Source organism: Trachypithecus francoisi, unplaced genomic scaffold (genome assembly GCF_009764315.1).
Source record: "Trachypithecus francoisi isolate TF-2019V2 unplaced genomic scaffold, Tfra_2.0 Lachesis_group5, whole genome shotgun sequence".
NCBI lineage: Eukaryota > Metazoa > Chordata > Mammalia > Primates > Cercopithecidae > Trachypithecus > Trachypithecus francoisi.
This window is the reverse complement of record NW_022681470.1, coordinates 14,078,138-14,103,749: the sequence shown is the minus strand read 5'-3', so window position 1 is coordinate 14,103,749 and position 25,612 is coordinate 14,078,138. Positions and strand designations below refer to the sequence as shown.

Genomic DNA, 25,612 nt, shown 5'->3' with positions numbered 1-25,612 from the left:
GCAGATTAAGTATTCTGAGATGGGGACATTATGCTGGATTATTTGAGGGGGTCCAATGTAATCCTAAGTGTCCTTACAAAAGGAAGGCAGAGGCAGATCTGGCCACAGAAACAGAAGAGAAGAATGTGATATAAAGATGAAGCAGAGATCTCGAGACGCCAGGCTGCTGGTTCTGAAGATGGAGAAAGGACCATAAGCCGGGAAATGCAAGCAATACAGCTCCAGAAGATGAGGAAACGGACTCGCCCCTATAAGGAAGCACAGCCAGCCAGAATCTTAATTGCAGACCAGTGAAACGGATTCCAGACTTCTGGCCTCCAGAACTGTAAGGCAATAAATGTATGTTATTTGAAGCCACAAAGCTCGTGGTAATTTATTACAGCAGCCATAGGAAACTATGGACGAAGATTGGGCAATCGCCAGAAAGATTACACAGTCGCCCAACCTCTGACCACTGATCCCAATTCTAGGACTCCATTCTGCAGACTATTCATTTATTGTGGCATTGTCTGTAAAAGCCACAAGACTGGACAACTCAACAGTTCGGCAATGAGAGAAGCTGAATAAACAGTGGTACAACCACCAGATGGAATACTATGCAAGCTTTACTTTACAAAATACTATGCAAGCTTTACTTTACAAAAAAGACTAAGAAGGGTCTTTGCCTACTGAGATAAAGAAATCACTATGAATACATATTTTAATGAAAACTTGCCAGGTACTAAGCAGAGTCTATATCAAAAACACCTTTGTTTAGGGATAAGGTGGGGTAGGATAAGGATCAAGGCAGGATAGAAGAGCAAAACAATAATAAGACACTTCTGACCAATAGTTTTAATCTTCAAATCACGTAAATTCATTACCCATTCAGTGAGCAAAGCTAAATTTTTTAAAAAGGAACTAAAAAAAAAAGTTATTTGCAATGGGTGTAACAACTTGTCAATACCCTTTTATTTGTTTTTTTGTTTGTTTGTTTTTTGAGACGAGTCAAAATCCCAAAACAAAATGGGGAAAGGACAGTAATAGACAATTCACAAAAGGAATACTACAAAGACATGAAAAAATGTTTTAAAAAACTGTCATCGGAATAATGCAAATAAAGTCACCAAATGCTGTGTTTCATCTACCAAAGTGGCAAAGAATTTACCATGCTGATACATTTGGTATTGCATCACTGTAGATAAAGTGGATGTCCACTGTCATACTTTGAAACCTCTCTCAATCTATATCAAGAACCTTAAAACTGTTGAAATACGGCAAAATTCAATTTTATGAACTTATCCTAAAAAACAGGTATAAATAAAAACATATAGGAATAAGTTTCTCCCAATGTTATTTACTTTTTGAGACAGAGTCTCACTCTGTCGTGCACACTGGAGTGCAGTGGCACAATCTCAGCCCACTGCAACCTCCGCCTCCCGGGTTCAAGCAATTCTCCTGTCTCAGCCTCCCAGGCAGCTGGGACTACAGGCACGCAGCACCATGCCCGGATAATTTTTGTATTTTTACTAGAGACAGGGTTTTGCCATGCTGGCCAGGATGGTCTCTAACTCCTGGCCTCAAGTGATCTGCCCACCTCAGCCTCCCAAAGTGCTAGGATCACAGACATGAGCCTCTGCATCCAGCCCAATGTTATTTATAAAAGCAAAAACTTTGAAACAAAGTCCAAGAAAAGGAACTAATTCAATAAATTTTACAAGATATAATCAACTGAATTTTTACTACATCTTGAAAAATTACTTAGCAACATGTTAAAATGCTCCTATGTGAATACAAAAAAATAAAATTTAAAACAGTTCAATCTATATTAAGAAAGATTGTATGTATCATTATAAATACACATATACTTATCTATAATGAGAAAGCAAGTAAGAGAATACATATATTCATAGGGAAAAAGAATTAAAAACTAAACAAAAAAATATGAATTTAGTTTGATGGTAGGCATTACAGATCATTTCTATTTTCTTTATATGGTTCTACATTTTTCAAATTCCATATAATTAGATGCATCAAGAAAATAAAACTCCATTTTTTAAAGGCCACAATTTGCTCCTTCTTCATTTCTCAAAAACGATATAACCCAGAGGGGACAAAGATCAGAACTGAACCACATACACAACAAATAAGCACCAAATTCAGTCATACCCACTAAATCCCGTGGTTTACAAAAAGAGGGAGGAGGCTGGCCCTGAAGAGTCCTGAGGAAAAGGGTGGCATAGTAAGGGGCCTGGAGGCCAGGGACGCAACATCAACAAGACATCATCACAAGGGGCTTCGCATGAGGAGGGTCTGAGCTAGAGCCACAGCAGGGCATGGAGAAGAAGAAAGATGTTTATGAGACAGGAGAGTTTCATGATGAATTGGATGCAAAAAGTCAGAACAAACTCAGAATTACCAAAACGTTAAGGACTGGACAACGGAGGGGAGGAAGGAGCCATTCAATGACAGAAAAAAGAGAAAGAGGAGTTTGTGTCACTTACTGTGTTTGAGTCTAACATCGTCATTATTCCTAATGCATCTCATCCAGAGTTGAGATCTGCCCACTAGCAAGTAAAGATTTTCTTCTAAATAGGTCTATCTCTACTGCAAACATTTTCCTCTCTCCCACCTCTCCATAAGCATCTTAGCAGAATTAGTTAAGTCCACTCAAAGCAAATATACAATATTTCAAAGTCTCTGTTGACAGATAACAAAGCAATCATTATATTTTATATAAATGGTTACTCAGAAATTCATTAAGAAAATCATGCTTTATAGTTCTCAAAGACTTTATTAAATTATCTTCAATCTCACCTCTGTCCACAATGAAGTTCCTCGTCCTAAGGACTCCTCTTGTCTCAGAGACATGAGAAAAGTTGAGACATCAGAAAGTGACACTTTCTCCTGGGCAGGGCAGGAAAGGTTTTAAAAATTACTCATATTAGAATGTTTAACTGAATAAAACCACTGTGGAGGCAACCAATTAATACTATTTAAAGTAGGTTATCATTAGCTAAATCAAAAGAAACCAAATATCATTAGCTAAATCAAAAGAAAGCAAATATCATTAGCTAAATCAAAAGAAAGCAAATAGCATTAGCTAAATCAAAAGAAAGAAAATAAAAAGAAAATATTACTCAACTTTTAACATAAAGATACCATGTTAACTTAAAATTGAAACTTAAAATTGACATTACTATCTTAAAGATGGTCACAATCTTAAAAAACAAAAAACAAAAAAAACACCATTCTATAAGAAGAAATTACTTTCAATCAAAATGTGAGGCCAGGCACAGCGGCTGACGCCTGTAATCCCAACACATTGGGAGCCCAAGGCGGGTGGATCACCTGAGGTCAGGAGTTCGAGACCAGCCGGGCCAACATGGCAAAACCCCATCTCTACTAAAAATGCAAAGATTAGCATGGTGGCAGGTGCCCTGTAATCCCAGCTACTTGGGAGGCTGAGGCAGGAGAATCACTTGAACCTGGGAGGCGGAGGTTGCAGTGAGCTAAGAATGCACCACTGCACTCTAGTCTGGGAGACAAGAGCAAAACTCTGCCTCAGAAAAAATAAAGTGATTATTTTCAATGCCATAAAAATGACCCCGACTAAGAAAACCACCTAGGTCTTTCATTCCCTTAAGGTTGTGCATCTTGAATGATGATACCTTGCTCTATCTAGGCCAGGCATTGGCAAAAACTACTCACGGCCTGTTTTGTAAATAGTTTTGTTGGAACATAGTCAACGCCTGCTTATTTAGTTCAGAAGTTTCAACACAGATCATAAAGCCAGCTACAAAGCTTAAAAAATGTTTGCTACCTGGCACTGCACAGAAAGAGTTTTCTGACCCCTGTAGTAAGCAATGTTTATTGACGCTTTGTAAAAAGCACAGAATATTCACCATATATATTCCTTGAATGTCGATACAGGGGAAAAGTATAAAGGGAACGAGGTATAAGCTCCAAGAATCCTCTCCCAGTGGGCCACCCAGGACACGCTTTGCTCCCCCAACAACAAGCTGTGACAACACAGTGAAAGTCTGTCTACCGGCCGGGCGCGGTGGCTCAAGCCTGTAATCCCAGCACTTTGGGAGGCCGAGACGGGTGGATCACGAGGTCAGGAGATCGAGACCATCCTGGCTGACACGGTGAAACCTCGTCTCTACTAAAAAAAATACAAAAACTAGCCGGGCGAGGTGGCGGCGCCTGTAGTCCCAGCTACTCCGGAGGCTGAGGCAGGAGAATGGCGTAAATCTGGGAGGCGGAGCTTGCAGTGAGCTGAGATCCGGCCACTGCACTCCAGCCCGGGCGACAGAGCGAGACTCCGCCTCAAAAAAAAAAAAAAAAAAAAAAAAAGAAAGTCTGTCTACCAGGGAAGCTCAATAGAGACTCAGTGCCTCAGGCTTTTACATGGACGTGGTCATGCAGGTACCTTTTGCCTCATACATACTGAAATTCCAGACTCCCAGAAAGAAAGCAGGTTTTCAGCATAAACCACAATGAACAAACACTTTGGATACAATAAGCCACTCTTAGCAGTTAGGATAGTGTAAATCCTCCCAAAATCCAAGGTCCCATTGCCAGCCAAGGGCCAACCTTACAAGCAGGCCTTTCTAATGGTAGTATCATAGGTCTGCTATGTTAACTCATTTCTGCACAACCACTCACTAAGAAAGACTTGTAAATGGAAGTAACAAAAGAGAAACTTACCACATCTAGCAAATTCATAGCTGTTTGAAGAAGGTAGCATTGGGCTGCCCCTCTCAGGAGAATCTGATGTGTGATCATAGTGCAATGAATAACATCCCTGACATCGAAACACAAAAAATGCAGTTCCGTATTCCCAAAGACAATTCTGATAATTTGTGATTATCAACAAGTTGATTTATAATATTTACAATTTCTAATGCAGAAAGTCAGCACAATTTCAAAGCCGTTATTTCCCATTATGGCGTCTATTAGAGCTCAATTTTACTATGAAACAAGTCTCTTAAAAATAAAACTACAGGCCAGGCGCAGCGGCTCACACCTGTAATCCCAGCACTTTGAGAGGCTGAGACGGGCAGGTAACCTGAGGTCAGGAGTTTGAGACCAGCCTGGCCAACATGGTGAAACTCTACTAAAAATACAAAAATGAGTTGGGAGTAATGGTGCACACCTGTAATCCCAGCTACTTAGGAGGTGAAGGCACCAGAATCGCTTGAATCCAGGAGGCAGAGATTGCAGTGAGCTGAGATCGCGCCACTGCACTCCAGCCCGGGTAACAGAGCGAGACTCCAGCTCAAAAAAAACCAAAAAAAACCAAAAGAAACTATAAATGAAGATGCTTTGAAAGAAGTTTATATTTACTGAAATACTTTTTCTTTTTTTCATCTCCTCAAATTCCTTTTTACCAACATTTTTGAAATACTTTCTATTAAATATTATTGTTTGATATTTTATCTTTAGTTTTCTACCTACAAATGTAATTAAAAAAAAAAAAAAACTTACTGCCCTTATTTAAAGAGGTCAAAATTCAACAGCATATATCATCAGTACACATTTAAACTAGTAATTTGTAAAACAAAGTAAGTTCAACTACATGAATAATGTATTTTTTAAATTGTTTTCTTATGTAAAATTAAGAGCTCAAACATCCCAATGCCAATATTAACTATTTCCATTTACTGTCAATTAAAGCAGAGGGAAAAATATATACATTGATGGAAAGTCATGGCAAATAACCGCACAAGTACATATCCAGAGTAAATTACCTGAGAGCAAGCAGCCCATCTACACCCAGGGCCTTATATTTTGGGACATTTGCCAAAGCCTTAGATAGAAATAAAATGGGAACAGCACACCAATGCCTACTTGTCATCTTCCGAATAAACTTCAATAGAAAGTTACCTGAAAGAAAAAGTTTTAAATTATCATTGTTGCCAATAAGCACACGAAAAGAAGCTCAATACCATTAGGTATTAGGGAAATACAAGTGAAAACCACAGTGACGCTCCACTTCCCACACACTAGGATGGTTATAATCTAAAGGACAGACAATAATCAGAGTTGGGAGGATGTGGAGAACCCAGAACCCCCACAATGCTGGAAGGAATGTAAAACAGTGCAGCCACTGTGGAAAACAGTATGGCAGTTCCTCCAAAACTTAAACAGACTGACCACATGATCCGGCAATTCTACTTCTAGGTATATATCCAAGAGAACTGAAAATTCTCCTTCTAGGTATATATCCAAGAGAACTGAAAATTCTACTTCTAGGTATATATCCAAGAGAACTTGTACATGAACATTTGTAACAGCATCACTCAGATAGTCAAAAGTGAAAACAATCCAAATGTCTACCAATGAAATGAATGAACAAAATGTGAAATATCTATACAGTGAAATATTATTCAGCTACAAAAAGGAATGCAATGCTGATACATGCCACAACATGGATAAACCTTGAAAACACTATGCTAAGTGAAAGAAGCCAGACATAAAAAGCCACGTATTGTATGATTCCGCTGATATGAAATGTTGAGAATATGCAAATCTATAAAGACAAAGATGACTCGTGGCTGCCAGGAGCTACGGGCAGAGGAGAATGAGAAGTGACTATTTCTACGCCTGGGGTTTCTTTTTGAGGGTGATCAAAATATTCAGGAATTAGACAGTGGTAATGGCTGTACAACTTTGTGAATACACTAAACACCACTGAATCAAATGGTTTAAAAGGGTGAATTCTATCTCAATAAAGCTGTTGTAAAAGAAAGTTAATTTAATTTCATTTCTATTTTAGTAAGTATTCTACTATACTATAGGGATTCTGATACCCATGGAGCTATATTTTTTTTTAAAGGTAATTTTTAATTTTCTTTTCTTTTTTGAGACACAGTCTCACTCTGCTGCCCAGGCTGGAGTGCAGTCGCTCGATCTTGGCTCATTGTAACCTCCGCCTCCCGGGATCAAGCAATTCTCCTGCCTCAGCCTCCCGAGTAGCTGGGATTACAGGCATGTGCCACCATGCCCAGCTAATTTTTGTATTTTTAGTGGAGATGGGGTTTGGCCATGTTGGCCGGCTGGTCTCAAACTCCTGATCTCAGGTGATCTGCCCACCTCAGCCTCCCAAAGTACTGAGATTACAGGCGTGAGCCACCACACCTGGCTGGTAAAAGATAAATTGTTTATGATTAGAAGCCATTCTTCTATTTGAGATGTTAAGGAAAAACAGGATAGGAAGTATTGATGGTTAGTGGCCTCTAGTATCTGCAAACAGTAACATCTTTCTCATAGGCTGTTTCTTGACTACCTTGTATTTAATTACTATCATTTATATTTCCATTTTGAGATACAAAGGGATAGTGCTTCATTCTGTCCTCTCTGCTAATGTGCGATTTGTTAAGGACCCTCAGCTCATGAGGTTAGTGAAAATGTCTGTTTTCTCACATAGTTGTAGAATGACTTTTAAGAAATCCTCAGCAGCTCCTAAAAGGACATTATGTATATTTTCTATCTTTTGAAATACCTAGCATGAAAGACATTCCGAATATACAGAACATACTCACTGGAAACATGACTGAAAAATGACTAAGTAACTGTGAATGAAAGTTTTAATTGTTCTTTTTGAACTCCTGGCCTCAATTTTTCTTTATTCCATTTACACTAATTAAATCCAGTAAATCTCATCTTTTGCCTAACACTTCACTCATGACACTGGGAAGATGGCAATGGCCAAGTTTCCATTTCGCATTGACTCAACACATTTACCAAGCATCTGTGATATGCCTGGTCCTGGACCACAAACACCCGGCTCTCAAATTCTGGGAAGCCCTGACCGACATCCTTTCACTCACATGTGCTACTGACATGCGAGGCAGCAACGTGGCTGACAAATTCATCCCCATGTGGCCGCAGCCCAGATGCTTAATTAAACTCCTGAAATCTACCAAACTAACGAATGACTCTAGGCTGGGTGTGGTGGCTCATGTCTGTAATCCCAGCACTTTGGGAGGCCGAGGCGGGCGGATCACGAGGTCAAAAGATCGAGACCATATTGGCCAATATGGTGAAACCCTGTCTCTACTAAGAATACAAAAATTAGCTGGGTGTGGTGGCGCACGCCTGTAGTCCCAGCTACTTGGGAGGCTGAGGCAGGAGAATCGCTCGAACCCAGGAGGCAGAGGTTGCAATGAGCTGAGATCACGCCACCGCACTCCAGCCTAACAACAGAGCAAGACTCCATCTCAAAAAAAAAAAAGAGAGAATGACTCTAATAGTTATCTTCCCCATCTTCCCCATTAACTCATTTTTTTAAAGAAAAAGTAATCAAAACAATCAATTTTCTGTAAATTTAAAGTCATGATATACAGATCATATTTTCCCTTTTTTCTGACGTTTGAATAGACATTACTATTGGCCATCTTGTCATCCTATTTGCCAGATTAAATACAAAAGAAAAAAATACGTATTTCATACCTAGGCTCACTTTATAAATCACAAAAGTGGAAGTAACACAAGGAGTCACAAAGCAGAGTAGGTCCTGCTGCTGCTCAGCAAACAAAAATCACACTGCTTTTGTGCTCTGCTTTCCCACCTACCTCATTAGAATGAACCTGAAGAATGGGGATGGCTCTAGGACAAGGTCTTACATAAAACAAGTGTTTTTTTGTTTTGTTTTGTTTTGTTTTTGAGACAGTCTTGCTCTGTCACCCAGGCTAGAGTACAGTGGCACAATCTCGACTTACTGCAACCACCGCCTCCTGAGTTCAAGTGATTCTCCTGCCTCAGCCTCCCAAGTAGCTAGGACTACAGGTACACACCATCATGCCCGGATAATTTTTGTATTTTTAGAAGAGACGGAGTTTCGCTGTGTTGGCCAGGTTGGTCTCAAACTCCTGATCTCAGGTGATCTGCCTGCCTCAGCCTCCCAAAGTGCTGGGATTCCAGGCGGGAGCCATTGCACCTGGCTTATTTTTTCTTTCTTATCTTCCTAAGTTAGCATCTATAAAGGGACAACTTGCCACAATGAGTATTCTGTTTACTACTTTTTCCTAAAACCAGGTTCCCTATTTCTTGAATATATTTTACTAATTCTTGAAACTGAATAGTAAACAATTAGAAAAGACGGCTAAATTGCAGCACACCTTCTAAAATTACCTCCATGCTACTCATGCCAATACTGGTAATATGTCATACACAATGACTAAAGTGTGAACTCAAAAAAGATACTGTATAATTCTGAGAAAATATGCATATCCTGGAAAAGGAAATCATTTTGAAAATATTTATTATAATAGTTGATGGTGCTTATAACCAATTTGCTAAAAAAAAAAAAAATTGCAAGCTAATGCATTATTAAAAAACCCTTTACTGACACATACTCTTTATGTCTCCTGGAAGAAGAGAAATATACGTGACTAAAAACTTCTGTAATTTCAGTCCCAATGGAGAACAGCTTCCTATCGGCTGGCCTGGGGACCTACAAACAGAGATGGGGGAAAACAAATATTTAACATTTATTTGCAAGTGATTACACTGAAACTAGCCTAAATGGACCATGGCCCAAAAGTCTTTCAACAATAAAACAATCAGACAGTCTTATTTTTCTGAACCTGCATTTTATTTTTCAGTAAAATTCTGAGAATCCTTCTGATTATAGAAACATCAGGACCTTGTAGGAAATGGACGTGAGATAATAACCTACTATACTGAGGATTTCCTTTTTGTGACACTTTCCCTTCCACATATATAAATCTTGCTAAATAGTATCATAAAAAATAAGAGCCTGAAATGATAATTTTAAATTATATTGTATTGTTCCCAACATGTAATCCAATGACTTTAAATCTTTACGTCTAAAATAAAAGAAGTAACATTCATAACAAAGACATATATTAGTAATAAATTACTTTTGCAAGAGCATCTAATTGCTAACATCTACTAAAGTCACATTTTTCCTGTTATATGTTTCTTCCAGGAACATTATCTGCTAATTGAACACATTAGAGTGCTAGAAAACTGAAGGCATTTCATAATAAATGTGTTTGTTAACTCTTAGAAAACACTAAGATCTTTTCATTGGTTTTACTGCTCTCCAGCTGTCTAATTGCTACAGAAAACTATTCAATAGTAATGAGTTATTTGAAAACTAAAAATAACTGGCAAATCAAGTGTTGCTATGCTCTTCCAATATTATTAAACAGGACTAAATATTAATATAATGTGGCACAGACTAATTAAAAATGTTTTAAGAAATTGGCTGGTGGGGTGATGTAGCTCTGTTTCAAGACGCAACTATAAATTTAGTTAATATTAGAAAGATAACAATTTCAAGAACAGAGGAGATTTTTGATGATGAGAATTCAAGAGTCATAAATGATGCTCAATAAAATGAGGCTAAGGTACAATCCTGACAAACTTCTCATTGTCAACCTTTTCAAAATATAACTGTGGCCTGTAAGTAGAGACAGGATGAATAACAGCAGCCACTGCCAGATATGGAAAGGAAAAGGTTAGAATGAACCCTGCAGTACTGAACTGAAATTGGACGTCCTGGTGTGAATTCATGGTTCTTAATATGGATGGATGGATGGACGCACAGACAGGCATCGGAAAAGATATAAATAAGTAAGTCTGGTCAGTAGACAAAGCTAAGAAAGATGCACACACAGGGAGATGCAATGATCAAGCAAATGCAGTAAAATATTAACATTTGGGGAATATGGATGAAAGGGAAATGAGAATTCTTTGGATTATTCTCAAGACTGTTCTGAAAGTGTGAAACTAAGTTAAAAGAAAAAGGAAAATAAGTTTAAAGCATTGGTTAGCCAAAGTCATTACAACTTCCAAGAGGGCAGAAAGCAGCAGTAGGGAGAAGAAAATGAGCTACAGAAGACAGTTTCCAACAGCCCAAGAATAGAGGAGCTCAAGGCAGAAAAAAGGAAACAAGAAAAAAGAAAGGAGAAACGCTTGGTGCAAATCAGAATGCAAGAATAACAAACAGGAAAAGGACCACACGATAAGAAAAACTTGACTGTCTATTCAGCAACATACCGTATGTGCCAAATGCATTAAACAATCTGGTCAGGTCTCCTAACATGAAAATGTATCAAATACATCATAACATAATGTCTCTTTACCTGCTATACAGAGAGCTCTCTGAAAGTGCATCCATTAATGGTCCAATAATAAACTAAAAAAAAAGACACATAATTGAAACTTAGTTGTAAATGCAATTTTGAAGTCAGCTTCCCTGACTGAACATCCTACACAGGCTTACAGAAGACCTGCTATAAGCAAAGCTGATCTCTTATGCTGCAGGCTAAATTTACTGATGGTCCTGGAGAGGAAGCTTAATTCTACCAGAAAAACCAAGTAAGTACAGAATTTTCCCACCTGAATAAAATGTATGCCATACTAAGAAGAGAGTTCATGTGTTGGGTCAAGAAAGAAGGAAGGAATCCAAAGAAGAAACATATGCTAGAAAATAAAGGTAATGACAGAAAAACCAAAAAGATACTCATGAGAAAACTTAAGCCCCTATGCCTAGAGGATAAAGAGGAAAAAATTATACTCAAAAATTACTATTAGATACTGGTCAGAAAAGCAAGCTTACATGAAGTACACAAATAATAGAATGTAGAAACATGATGCATATCAATACAGCATAGCACATACTAAAACAATTAGAAAAAACTGACTTAGGCTGGGTGTGGTGGCTCACACCTGTAATCCTAGCACTTTGGGAGGCTGAGGCGGGTGGATCCCTTGAGGCCAGGAGTTTGAGACCAGTCTGGCCAACATGGCAAAACCCTGTCTCTACTAAAATTACAAAACTGAGCCAGGCATGGTGGCGTGCACCTGTAGTCCCAGCTACTTGGGAGGCTGAGGCATAAGAATCCCTTAAATCCGGGAGGCAGAGGTTGCAGTGAGTCAAGATCACATCACTGCACTCCAGCCTGGGCAACAGAGTGAGACTCTGTCTCAAAAAAAAAAAAAAAATTGTATCACTATCTGAGAAATAAATTCAATCATTCTTTAAGAAAAAAAAAAAAAAAAGCAGCAGCAGCAGCCAGGCACAATGGTTCATGCCTGTAATCCCAGCATTTTGGGAGGCCAAGGCAGGTGGATCACTTGAGGTCAGGAGTTCGATACCAGCCTAGCCAACATGGCAGAACTCTGTCTCTACTAAAAATACAAAAATTAGCCAGGTGTGGTGGTGCCCACCTGTAATCTCAGCTACTCGGGAGGCTGAGGCGGGAGGATCACTTGAACCTGGGAAGCAGAGGCTGCAGTGAGCTGAGATGACGCCACTGCACTCCAGCCTGGGCGACAGGCGTGAGACTCCATCTCAAAAAAAAAAGAAAAGAAAAAAACCTATTGAAAGAAAATAAGAAAAAACTTGACTTCTGTCACCTCTAAATGAGAAGTAGATTACCTACGGAAGTCATCATGGGACTCATATGGCACCGTAATATAAAACTTAAAATCACAGCTCTAACTCCCACCGTCTCTGCCTTGTGTAGTTCCTGACAAATGGAAGTATAGATTCTAATAAATATTGCTCAGAAGGCAATCACAGTAGACAACAGCAATTCACTGAGTCAGAACTGGAGAAGTAGCATCGCTAAATGATTAACAGTCATCAGTGGCTCAGAACCGTGAGAACAGCATCACCTGATAGCTTCTATACCAGTTTTCATATGGTGAAAACTTGACTTACGCTTACGATTCTTGACTTACGCTGTTCTGAATATTGATAATATAGAACTACTTTTTCACAATGGTAATAATGCAGGCAGTCCTACCTTTTGGCTTGTTGAGAAACAACATAAGCTTTTTTCCAAATAGGAAAGCTGGGTTTAGAGAAATATGATTTGTTGGATGCAAATCAACAAAACGTTACTTGCTGATATAGAACCCTAGTGTATTTTTACCTCTCACCTTTCAACAATGGGAGGAAGGAAGGGGATAGGCTGTCATTACCTCAGAAAATTCTGGTGAAAATGGAAGAATCTTTGTTTCATACAGCTCCAAAAAATGGATAACACCTTCTTTGGTCAGGATTTTGTTTTCACTTTCAAACATTCTTTTATAAATACACATATGCCAGGATGGGTGAAAGAGCCAGCATCCTGTGGAAATAAACATCTAATGTTGACATCTGCTCCTGTCTTTGTTTCACCATCAAGACTACATACTCGTAAATAAATACATGTACAGACAAACACAATAACTTCATTATAACACTACAAAAAAGTTTTTGTTACTGTTTTTTGAGAGACAGGTTCTCACTATGTCACCCAGACTGCAGTGCAGTTGCAAAATTCTAGCTCACTGCAACCTCAAACTCCAGGGTTCAAGTGATCCTCCAGCCTCAGCTTCCTGAGCAGTTTCCTAGTAGGACTACAGGTATGCAACACCATGCCCAGACAATTTTTAAAATATTTTTTAGAAACGTGGTCTCAGAATGTTCCCCAGGCTGGTCTTGAACTCCTGAGTTCAAGTGATCCTCCATCCTCAGCCTGCCAAAGCACTGGGATTACAGGTAGGAGCCACTGCACCCAGCCTGTTTTTAGTCACATATGAGTATGTTAACCAAAATAATTTTGGTATTCAGTATTCCGTATTCAGGCAGTTTCATTTTGAAAAACTGTAAATGGGCCAGGCACAGTGGCTTGTGCCTGTAATCCCAGCACTTTGGGAGGTCAAGGCAGGTGGATCAGATGAGGCCAGGAGTTTGAGACCAGCTTGGCCAACATGGCAAAACTCCATCTCTACTAAAAACACAGAAATCAGCCGGGCATGGTGGTACATGCCTGTAATCCCAGCTACTGGGGCAGGGGGGTGGTTAGGGGCTGAGACACGAGACTCGCTTGAACCCTTGAACTTGGGAGGCAGAGGTTTGAAAAAATAAGAAAGACTGTAAATAAATGCTATAACTGCTACAGTGTACAAAGATTAAATATTACCCCACGCATGCAGGTTGAAACTTCAGATTTGGAATAGTTTCAACTAATTCTTCTTTTATCCCACTTCAATCCATTTTTCACACAGAAATATGAAATTGCACGCCTCTGCTTAAAATCCTTCAACATCTCCTCATTGTTCTTAGAATAAAGTCCAAACAAGGCATGAACTGACCCTGACTGCCACTCCAACCTCATCCCCCGCTCCACACACCAACTCTGCTACAGCCTCACTGGTCCTTCTGTTTTGCCTCCTACAGCTGCTCCCATCTCAGGGTTTGCGCCCCAGGTGGTGCCTCCTCAGCCTGGACTCTTAGCTTAGATGTCATTGTAAGACAGGCCTTCCCTGACTACCCCACTCACCCATTAGTCCATTTCATCAGCTCCTTGTCTGTTCCCCTCATATACCTTACAATCAAACTATTTTTTCATGGAAAACACAAAAGTCAGGTGAAAAATACCACATCGCTCTCACCATTTTACCCCCAGTAATTACTAGGTTGCTGCAAAAGTTGTTGCGTTTTTTGCCATTAAAAAAATGACAAAAACTGCAATGACTCTCGCACCAACCTAATAGCATGTACTGGACACTAAGTAAATATTTATTCAGTAAATATATAAATGAGTGAGCAAATAACATGGAATAAATATCTTAGAGATATTTTTCTAACTCTTTTGAAATATCTTTTAATTATATTACAGAAAAATATTCAGCATTTTTAACTCACGACATTCTATAAATAAATTAATCCATTATTTGTAATTTACACCAAGATGCCTGTTCAACTCTTCGGCAAAGGTAATTTTTCAAAATCAGTCACTGCTATTTGATTTGGTTTGCCAAGAGCTGTGGGCAAAATGTGGTAATAAGAGCATCGTTTTAATGGTAAATGCCTAAGTGAAGTCACAAGATTCAATTAAATTCTAGCCCCAGGTGCAACTATAGATGCTTATGGTCTGTGAAAAAATCCCAGTGTATCAGAAAACAACTACAGCAATCAGCTGAATAAAGCTCAATTCCTAAGGGGTCAAACTATTAAAGTTGTAATTATCTAGAGTAGGCACTAAAAACCATTTACCCAGGTTAATTCTCATGTGTAAACACAATAATGTCGCATTTTATCATTCATATGAACACAGGCCAAAACACTATTGGGCTGCATTTAGCTATTTCATTAATCTAAACTTAATTGTATTAAGATACATTTAGGAAGCTCCAGTTTCACTGTGTAGCTCCTAAAAAGCTCTCATAATATAGTGATCAAGGGCTTATACACAATATTTGAAATTATATCCCGGAATTTTCTCTTCCTAAGAAGTACAGGATACAGAACAATAACTGAAAACTTAAGAAAAGTAACTCTAACAAACACTGGAAAAGATATACTAAGTGAATAAGAATGGGAAGCAGTTAAAAAGATATATTCATACCAAAGAGCGATTATTGGCCAGGCGCCGTGGCTCACGCCTGTAATCCCAGCACTTTGCGAGGCCGAGGCAGGTGGATCACCTGAGCTCGGGAGTTTGAGACCAGCCTGGCCGACATGGCGAAACCCCATCTCTACTAAAAATACAAAAATTAGCCAGGTGTGGTGGCGCATGCCTGTAATCTCAGCTGCTCGGGAGGCTGAGGCAAAAAAATTGCTTGAACCTGGGAGGCAGATGTTGCAGTGAGCTGAGATCATCCCACTGCACTCCAGCCTGGGCAACAGAGCAAGACTCCACATCTCAAAAAAAAAAAAAAAAAAAAGAGCAATTATTAAAACCACAAACTATGTCATCATTGAAACCCTATCAACAAGTCCTTATCTTTTAAAGAAATGTGCTAAAATATTCACAGATAAAATGATAGGACATCTAGGGATTTGCTTCAAAACCATTTAGTGAGAACGGCACAGGAAAGGCTACATAGGATAGACTAAGCAAGGCTGGCCATGAAAGGATCATTATTAAAGAGAGTGGTAGGTGTGTCACACACACTCTTCTCCTTCTATAAATGTTTGAAATTTTCCATCATCAACAGTTTAAAAAATTAACCGTATCTCTAAATTATAGAAAATTCTGTGGCTATTTTAAATTGTGTTCTTTTTTTTTTTTTTTTTTGAGACAGAGTCTTGCTCTGTCGCCAGGCTGGAGTGCAGTGGCGTGATCTCGGCTCACTGCAACCTCCGCCTCCTGGATTCAAGTGATTCTCCTGCCTCAGCCTCTCGAGTAGCTGGGACTGCAGGCACACATCACCATGCCCGGCTAATTTTTGTATTTTTAGTAGAGACGGAGTTTCACTACATTGGCCAGGCTGGTCTTGAACTCCTGACCTCAGGTGATCCTCCCACCTCTGCCTCCCAAAGTGCTGGGATTACAGGCATGAGCCACCATGCCTGGCCCAAAATTGTGTTCTTAAAGACGATTTAAGGATATGAGTAGACGGATATAGTTATTATGCTAAGTGAGATAAACATGAACAACATGATCCAGGTATGTATCTGGAATAGTAATAGCTGTTACTTCTTGGTGGCAGCATTACAAGATATACACTTTTATAGTTTTTCAAAATTCTCTACAATGAACAGGAGTTAGTTATAAAATCGGGGGAAAACCATAAATGTTATTTAAAAAATAAAAGTAATCGTTACCATTTTCCTCTGACACCGCATATTCAAACAGATTGTTTAGCTTTGGTAAAACTGGCTTTATAACATGTATCTAAAAATAAGAGCAAAAAAACATATGAAATGAAAATGCATCTTGAAAAATATCAGGCAATTTTCATCTCTTTATTTAACAGCAGCTCTTCTTATAAAACATATGTAGAAAGCCTGATTTATCCGGTTTTTCAAACAATAGTATGATTCAGGTATGTAAGACTGAGTATGGCAAAGCTAATGAATATAACCACATTATAGCTACGTTAAAGTCTGCCATTTATATAGTGATCATCATAAATCATGTCATAGCATTCTCAACTGTCCTGGGAGACAGGTAGGACTGCCAATACTAAGATATTGCAAAGAGAGAAAAAAAAAACTGAAATGTCTTCTCCGTTACTCAAGTTGTTCATGGCAGCACACACGCAGAAGGGCCAATTCGGAGTTCCATGTTCTTAATACCATGTAGCCAAAGTTGCTGACACGTTTGTTCGAGAATTTACATATCCTTCAAAATACGGATAAATTTGGGTTTCTAAATAATGGGGGTTTTATGGATCTACTGATTAAAGAAAACCATAAAAGTTAATTTGAATTTAGAAATGCTTTTTCTTTATTCCTCCTCCTTGCATCTATATACATTTAGCACATATAAGTAATTATTTACTTAAAGTCCACAAACAAGATTTGGTGCACATTTGGACTGACACAATGACTCCACAGATGGCCGGCACCTCTGTGGTCCCTAACTTGCAGAATGGAAACCATGGTTCTCAACCCATGAGTTCCCAGAACAGCAGCATACGTATCACCTGGGAACTTGTAAAAAACTCAAAGTCCTGGCCAGGTGCGGTGGCTCACACCTGTAATCCCAGCACTTTGGGAGGCCAAGGTGGGTGGATTACTTGAGGTCAGGAGTTCGAGACCAGCCTGGCCAACACGGTGAAATCCCATCTCTACTAAAAATACAAAAATTACCCAGTGTCGTGGCTGTAGTCCCAGCTACTTGGGAGGCCGAGGCAGGAGAATCACTTGAACCCAGGAGGCGGATGTTGCAGTGAGCTGAGATCATGCGACTGCACCCCAGCCTGGGCGAGAGAGCAAAACTCTGTCTCAAAAAAAAAACAAAAAAAAAAACAAACAAACAAACAAACAAAAAAAACTCAAAGTCCCAGGCCCCACCCCGACCTACTGAACCAGAAAGTCTGAGGATAGGGCATGGCAATTTATACTTCGTAACAAGCCATTGGGTGATACTGACAGTGATAAATGTTAAGTTTTAGAATGGCAAGGGAAGATCAAATTTTTGAATAATTTAGGTCAACTGAAAGTATTCTTTAACTTACCGAAACAAGTTACACTCTAAGTTGCATTTATGCCAGAAAACAAAGTATACTTGGATTCTGTCATCACCAGCTATATCTGAGTTGGTCTTTTTGTATTGCTTTTAATGAATGTTTTAAAAAAAAAAAATTGTTATCTACTGTAGGATTTGCTAAAATAGAAAAACACTTACCTGATTTCCTTCTAAAGTCTCCATAATTAAAATATAATTTTCCCAAAACTTTAGAAGTTCATCTTTTTTCTTCTCAGACCACCAAAACAGACTTGGGCCTGATATGGTTTAAAAAAGAAAATTAGTTCTTCCTTTTGCAAATTTCATAAGTTTCTCAATGACAGCAGTTCTTAAGATAATACTACTATTACCAAATATATTCTCTAATAATGGAGATGCCCCTGTATCAGAGCCTGGATGGGGAGGGGACTTGGGAACCTGAGGGAGATTTTTTTTTTTAACACTAGGATTACTGTTTTGGAGTTCTGAGTAAAAATGGCAGATTTGCACATATAAACTCTCCTTTCTCTCCCTAAGAATCTCACTATAACAGTAAAGGATTTTTCAAGGGCAAAACCCCAAAAGAATGGAGGACACAGGTGGCAGACAACAGCAGTAAAATACAGAATGTGAAAATCAGATGAAAACCAAGTTGACTCAAGTCATGAGAATTTTAAGTTGAGGGAAAGCCAGGAAACAATTTGATTTACACTGCAAAATCCCCCTGAACCAAAGGAAGTGACTGCAAAAGTTACTTCTGGTAAGTGGAGTGAAAAGTGAGGCCAAACTAAAGAGCATGTGTTCAGTGTTTAAGAAACAGTCACATCCCCAGGCCCCTTTCCTATGCCCTAAACAGCAAAAAGACTAGAACTGCTTTTCTGGAGAAGGTAAAATAGTGGGTCTCCAAATTGGGAGGCACAGGACACAGCAGACATTAGTCTTACTGACAAAGGGGATTCAGCAAACATGTGTGCACCCTGGGTGCTGAGACTCCTTTCTACCTGTCCCCTCAGGTCCCAGAATACTACTGGCCAGGCCCTCACTATGCATCAGACAACCGAAGATGTTCTCTGCAGAATCTGGCCAGCCCAGAGGGAAAGACTTGAAAATACATCCGAGATTCCCTAGTGAAATGGCTTGGCCAAATCACCTTATGGTGAAGTTCAGTCAACAGCACCACTCATGGGCTTAGAGCTTTAAACCCAATTTTGATTTCTTATCCTTAAACATAAACAGGGATCTAAAATCATCAGACAGTTGGGGAAACCTCTACACTAAAGATCAAGACCAAAACAAATGGAGGAGGAGGAGGAAACTGGAGGAAAAAAAAAAAAAAAAGAAAACTTTTAAAAAAGCTTTCAGTAATATCTTAAGACAGTACTGTTATAAGAACAGGATATTATTAAACAGGGGACATTCTGACCAGGCATGGTGGCTCATGCCTGTAATCCCAACACTTTGGGAGGCTGAGGCAGGAGGACTGCTTGAGACCAGGAGCTTGAGAACAGCCTGGTACAACATAGCAAGACCCTGTCTCTACAAGGAAATTTAAAAAATTATCAGGGCATGGTGGTACACACCTATCATCTCCACTTCTCCGGAGGCTGAGATGAAAGGATCACTTGAGCCCAGGATTTTGAAGCTATAGTGAGCTATAATCACGCCACCACACCCTAGCCTGGGCAAGAGCGAGGATTTGTCTCAAAAAAAAAAAAAAAAAAAAAAACTCAATCCAAAATCACAGAAAATCCTTAGGAGAGAAAAGATGCTTTCAAGAAAGTCCAGTAAGTTCAGTATCTAAAAAAAAGAACAGAAAACAGAAAAGGACGAAATTATCCACAAAATATTCTAGAAAATTTCCCAGAACTGAAGAACATGATTTCCAGATTGCATAGGAAGTCCAGCAAGTGCCCAGCACAAGGATGAAAATAGACACCTATCAAAACTGTGAAATTTCAGAATGCTAGAGCCACTGATCCTACACACTTCCATAGAGAAAAACAGTTCCTGTATAAACAAACAGGATTCAGAATGGCTTCAGATTTCTCAACAGAGGAAGCTCTAGCTTCTGGGACAATAGATACCTTTAAAATTTTGCATGGAAATATCTTCCAGGCTCAAATTCTACCCTCAGTCAAAAAATCAATGAAATGTGAGGACAAAATAAAGGCATGTAGACATGTATGGTTTCAGCTGCTGATTAGGATATAGAAAATATAGAAAACCATAGGAGATCGTTATTGTCACACGAAGAGGAAAGGCTAAAAAGTCTACAAAATCCTAAACTGTTGTGCGGTGGGTGGGGGAAGCATCAGAGCTAAGGTCACAATGCAACCAGGTGGTCTGAATTCCGAAAGGAAGGAAGCCGCTCCAAGAATGGAAAGGCCACACAAACTGTTCTACCTCTAGCACAGGAGGAAGACATGATCACCCAAAAAGCAGTTTTAAAAATGGCATTTGACAAGTTTTTAAAGACCAAGGTGGGCTAGCCTGACAGCTTGCTGAAGGGGTCCACATCCATTTACCAGCAATTTTCTTCAAGCCTGCCCTGGTGCTCTCAAGAGAGACTGTGGCCAGGGCAGGAGATCCCCAGAGTAGGCACCTAGGGCAGCAGGACTAACTACAGAGGCCCAGCCATGCCCTGCAGGAGTACAAGATGGTGATCAACGGCCAAAACATGCCTGCCCCTCTGGATCCTTCTCCGACAGGAGGTCAAAGCTGTCTGCCCCTTGTGGAGGGGCAGGAAACCCCCCCCCACTTTCACCCTTGTCCCTGACTTCATACCAGGCAAAAGTTGGCCGCCTCTAGGGCAGGAACAGGAAACCTGCTCCCTTCACCCTGCACTGACATTAGGCAAATGCATCTTATGCTGTGGAAGGGGAAGAAAACCCCCTACTGCCAGATATCCTGCACTGACATTAGGCAAATGCATCTTATGCTGTGGAAGGGGAAGAAAACCCCCTACTGCCAGATATCCTGCACTGACAAAAAGCTGGTCTGCAGCTGCTGCAGGAGGGCAGGACACTACACCCAAGACCTACCACAGACACGTGCAGGATGCAGCTGCCACAGGTGAGGGCCAGGAAACTAAACCCACCCCTAAGTAGGTGGCAATGATTATTGCCACTGGAGAGGGAGCAGAGACAGCGAAAGAGCAGGAATGCTGATGCTCAGACACATGGGGCCTAATACAAGGCCGCAGTGGAAGAAATGAAAAGCCCCTGCCTCATCTCTTGCACCAAGGAACAAGCATCAGCAGTCTACCCGAGGGATGGACAAAGCCTTGACTGAAGACCTCCAACTGTGGCACAGGCCTCCCGGGCTGGAGAAAAACCTGTTGGGATTCCAGGCTTCAGCTAAGCAAGTAGCCACAAAATCCACCTGGGAAAAGTTTGTAGAGTGCACTGAAAGCAAATATAGCAACCAACGCCAAACCCAGCTCAACTACAAACTAGACTAACTCAACGCCACAAAGTAAGGGTGCCTATCCCTAGGCAGAAATGTTTACTTCCGTCTCTACTGTTATTACAGTAAGACATAAAAAAAGCGACTCCATAGCCAAACACTACAACAGATAACAAAGCCAAACTTGGATGGTCCGGGTATCAAACTTGCAGGTAACTATAATTAATATGCTAAAAGATCTCATGGAAAAGGTAAACAATATGCATAAACAGATGAGCAGATGGGGATTTTCAGGAGAGAAACTCCAAAAGTGTCAAATGGAAATGAGAGAAAAACATGATGGCAGACATAAAGGAGCATTTGATGGAATTATCAGACAAACAAGACCTCAAAAAAAAATCCTATTTCAGGAAACTGCTAGAGAATGCACTGCACTGACACAAGTGAGTAAAGCAAAAAAGAGAAAAATAGGAACTACAGGAAATGAGATCCAACAGCGCACCCAGGTGAAGGGAATCCCAGGGTAAGCGTGAGGTCTGTGCACCAGGCACAGGGAGAAACCTGCCACATCTGGGCATGTAAGGGGACTCTGAGAGAAGCTTCTTTAGGAAAACGTATAAAACCTCTGATGATCTGATTCTGTAGAGGAAAGATTTAGTCAACTGGTTAAGAATTTAAGAAGGAATCCGTGGTAAGTATAGAAAGAACCAAACACATTTTAAAACATCAAAATTACATGAAAAACTTGCAGGAAGAGAAAAATGATCAGTTTCCTACATAGATCACCTGTGAGCAGCATTTACAGTCATAACCGTATAAATGCTGAACATGCATTTAACCAAAATTTTAACTGTGACAATATATTTTATTATATAACTGAGATACATTATGTCAAGACATAGGGGTAAGTCCCAAAATATTTCGTTAGAAGAGGCCACAGGATTTGCTTTCTGTAACAGAGGAAATGGGAGTTGCAGGAAACATGGAAACAGCATTGCTCATCCTTAAAACTGCAATATAACTGGCTGGACGCAGCGGCTCGCGCCTGTAATCCCAGCACTTTGGGAGGCCGAGGTGGGCAGATCTCGAGGTCAGGAGATCTAGACCATCCTGGCTAACATGGTGAAACCCTGCCCCTACTAAAAATACAAAAAAAAAAAAAAACAACAAAATAGCCGGGCGTGGTTGCGAGCGCCTGTAGTCCCAGCTACTCAGGAGGCTGAGGCAGGAGAACGGCGTGAACCCAGGAGGCAGAGGTTGCAGTGAGCCGAGATCGTGCCACTGCACTCCAGCCTGGGCGACAGTGCGAGACTCCGTCTAAAAAAAGAAAACAAAAATAATAAAATAAATAAATTATTAATAAATAACAAAATTAGTCGGGCATGGTGGCGCATGCCTGTAATCCCAGCTACTCGGGAGGCTGAGGCAGGAGAATCACTTGAATCCAGGAGGCAGAGGTTGCAGAGAGCCGAGATTGTGCCATTGCATTCCAGCGTGGGTGACAAGAATGAAACTCCATCAAAAAAAAAAAAACAAAAAAAACTGCAAAATAACTGACCAATACAAATAAATGAATGTTTAACTTTTGATGATTTTTAAAATGTTTTCCAGTGAAAACTCTCAGGGATGATCACACCCATCTAATGTTTTAAAATTACTTGAAAATATAACCTCACAACTTCAGCCAAACAAAAATCCTTTACCTGTAATAAATGGTCAGCTACCGTTGAAAAAGCAGAAATATTCTATTGAGACAATTTTGAGTCGATCTACTTTGTAGTTTGATAGTTTAAACGCAATTTTAACATGACTGAAGTCAAACCAATCAACAGTAACATACCCACTTGAAGGGAGGCCTTGCTGTTTCATTACTCTTCAACATAGCAGGGAGCACAGCTCAGAAAGTTAAAAAACAAAATCTGATTCATTCTATTAAATGAATGGCAAAAATACACTCAAAAGGTCGACTTAAGAAACATGTTTAACAAATATTAGTAAATCCTGTTCCTAATTACCAGGGGAAATTTCAAAAGGGTGTGATGGTCTCTAGGACGCTTAATTCTAACACTCGACTCAATCCACTGCTCAGTACAGATAAATAATAAATAATTTTTCTTTCAACTTGATAGATATCAACCGTTTCTATTGGGACGAATCTACCACGATATAGTGCAGATTTGGGTCTGTAAAATCTTGCACGGACTCCATCATCTTCCTAAACTATTCCACGGGTGCTGTATTCCACCTGCTCTGGGTCAGAACGTTCCCAACTGCAGTGATTCGTGACTTCAGAGAACACCCTCGAGAGGGGGTTCCAAAGGTTTTCAGGCTTTAGGGGAAGAACCCGGAATAACCAAATTCTGCATGGATCGGAGTGACGACCCCGATAAGCTAGTTTTCAGAAGCATGAAGGCCCCCCTCCGGGGCAGCCAAGTAGGTAGCACTGGGCTGAGGGTCAAAGAGGCAGGTACCGTTTCCTTCCAAGGGCCCGCAGGTGCAGTCGGTCCCCAGCTCCGCCGACACCTCTACCGCCCTCTGCAGTAGGTAGCGCGCTCGCTTGCGCGTCAGGGCGTCCGCCTGGCCCAGCCCCGTCTGCACGGTCCTCCAGAAGCGCCAGCAGCGCCTGGCGTCCGGACCCGCCTCGCGCGCGCTGTGGGCGCGATCGCCGCCGGGCTCGGGTAGCAGCTTCTCCGCCAGGGCGCTCAGGACCAGCAGCTTCTCCTCTACGCGGCCTGACCCCGGGGACGTCCCGGGCGCGGCCAGCCCGCCCCACACGGCCCGCAGCGCCGCCCCGCCGCATTGGACCAGCACTGGCAGCAGTCGCCCGGCCACTAGCGCCGCTGCGTCCTCGGCGGGCCCGGCCTCATCCCCGTCCCCGCCTAGCGCCAGGGCGACGGCGGCCCTTGCCACGCGCTCCAGCAGCGGCCCGTCCTCGCGCGGCCGCAAACAAGGCCCGACGGCCGCCAGCACCTCCACGGCAGCCTCGGCGCCAGGCGCGCGCCACCCGGCGAGCAAATCGCGCAGCGCTTCCTCGGCCAGCGCGGCCGCCAGCTGCGGACCCCCAGCCAGGCGGGCGCACGAGCGCAGGGCCGCGCCCGCCGCCCTCAGCACGCGCCGGCGGTGGCGAGGCGGCAGACCGGGGTCCGGGCCACCCGCTGGGCGCCCGCGCAGGCTCCGCAGCAGTGGCAGGAGGTACCCTGCGGCGACCTCGCGCGCCGCCTCCGGGAGCGCGCCTGCGCCCCCGCCGCCGCGCGCCTCCTCGTCCTCGAGCCGCTGCAGAAGGAAGCGCAGCGTTTCCACGCGCTCCGCGGATGCCTCCCCTTGGCACAGCGCCCCAAGCAGGGCCCGGGGGTCCCGGCTCTGGGAGAGCAGCGCTTCCGCGAGCACCCCCTCCATTTGCCGAGCGCCCGCGCCACCGGCCCGGGCTCCCAAAGGAAGGCGCCGGCGTGCGCGATGCGTGCGCACAGGACCGGCCGGCCCCTGCGTGCGCGTGCGCCGACGGAGCCGGGCGCGCGGCCGCAGAGAGGGCCTCGTAGCCCGGCTTGGTCCAGCTTAGCGTCCGTTGGGCTCCTGCCACCAACCCTGCCTAGAACCCCACCTGGTCTCTTATTTTTAGGAGAAACGAGGCCCTCGTTAAAAGTTAATGTAGTATCTACACCACCTCCATCGATTCCTGATTGGAGGTTGGTCTGCCTAGGACCCTAAATCAGGCGTGCCTGTGAGCATAAACCAGTTCACAGAAGGTGCACATCACAATCACTTTAGATTATTTTCCAAACGTTACATGCTGGGCACCATCCACAAAGAGACTGACACAGTAGGTCTGAAATTGGTTCTGGACATCTGCATTAAAAATAAGTCAAGAAAACACAAGAATGATTTAGACGTAAGGCCAGCAGTGAGAAGGGTTACGGATGGATGGTTTCCAGGTTCAGGAATTGGACGAAACGCACAAACAGAGCAAAGAAAGAGCGAAGCAACAAAAGCAGAGATTAATTGAAAAAGTACACTCCACAGGGTGGGGACAGACCCGAGCAAGCCGCTCAAGGGGGCCTGGTTACAGAATTTTCTGGGGTTTAAATACCTATAGAGGTTTCAGTTGGTTACTTGGTGTACACACTATGTAAATGAAGAGGATAAAATAAAGTTACAAGGTTATTTACTTGGTGTACTCCCTGTGTAAATGAAGAGGATATTTCCTGTCATAGCTGAAGTGTTCCGATCTGATTTGGTTCTAGGAAGTTTTTAGGCTCCCTGCCTCCAGGCCTTATTCTCCTGCCTCAGAGGTACCTATG

General features: G+C 41.7%; 1 protein-coding gene across 5 annotated transcripts in view; it reads right to left on the bottom strand.

Annotated features, from left to right (window-relative positions):
- TARBP1 (TAR (HIV-1) RNA binding protein 1) overlaps nucleotides 1–24,784 on the bottom strand; it is an 84,350-nt gene extending 59,566 nt beyond the window's left edge. For 2 of the 5 annotated variants that reach the window (XR_004434468.1, XR_004434469.1), the window contains exons 1-9: nucleotides 23,789–24,774; nucleotides 18,093–18,190; nucleotides 16,565–16,634; nucleotides 12,949–13,097; nucleotides 11,103–11,155; nucleotides 9,345–9,442; nucleotides 5,736–5,871; nucleotides 4,693–4,789; nucleotides 2,797–2,886 (exon numbers count right to left, since the gene is read on the bottom strand). Coding sequence is in view for 3 of the 5 variants with exons in the window: in XM_033200619.1 (XP_033056510.1) it covers nucleotides 2,797–2,886; nucleotides 4,693–4,789; nucleotides 5,736–5,871; nucleotides 9,345–9,442; nucleotides 11,103–11,155; nucleotides 12,949–13,097; nucleotides 16,565–16,634; nucleotides 18,093–18,190; nucleotides 23,789–24,713 (1,716 nt within the window). In the remaining 2 variants the exon portion in view is untranslated. Of the gene's footprint in view, nucleotides 1–2,796; nucleotides 2,887–4,692; nucleotides 4,790–5,735; nucleotides 5,872–9,344; nucleotides 9,443–11,102; nucleotides 11,156–12,948; nucleotides 13,098–16,564; nucleotides 16,635–18,092; nucleotides 18,191–23,788 lie in introns of all 5 variants that reach the window. The other 3 variants (XM_033200621.1, XM_033200620.1, XM_033200619.1) reach the window with 2 other exon arrangements.
- Between the last annotated feature and the right edge of the window lie 828 nt (nucleotides 24,785–25,612).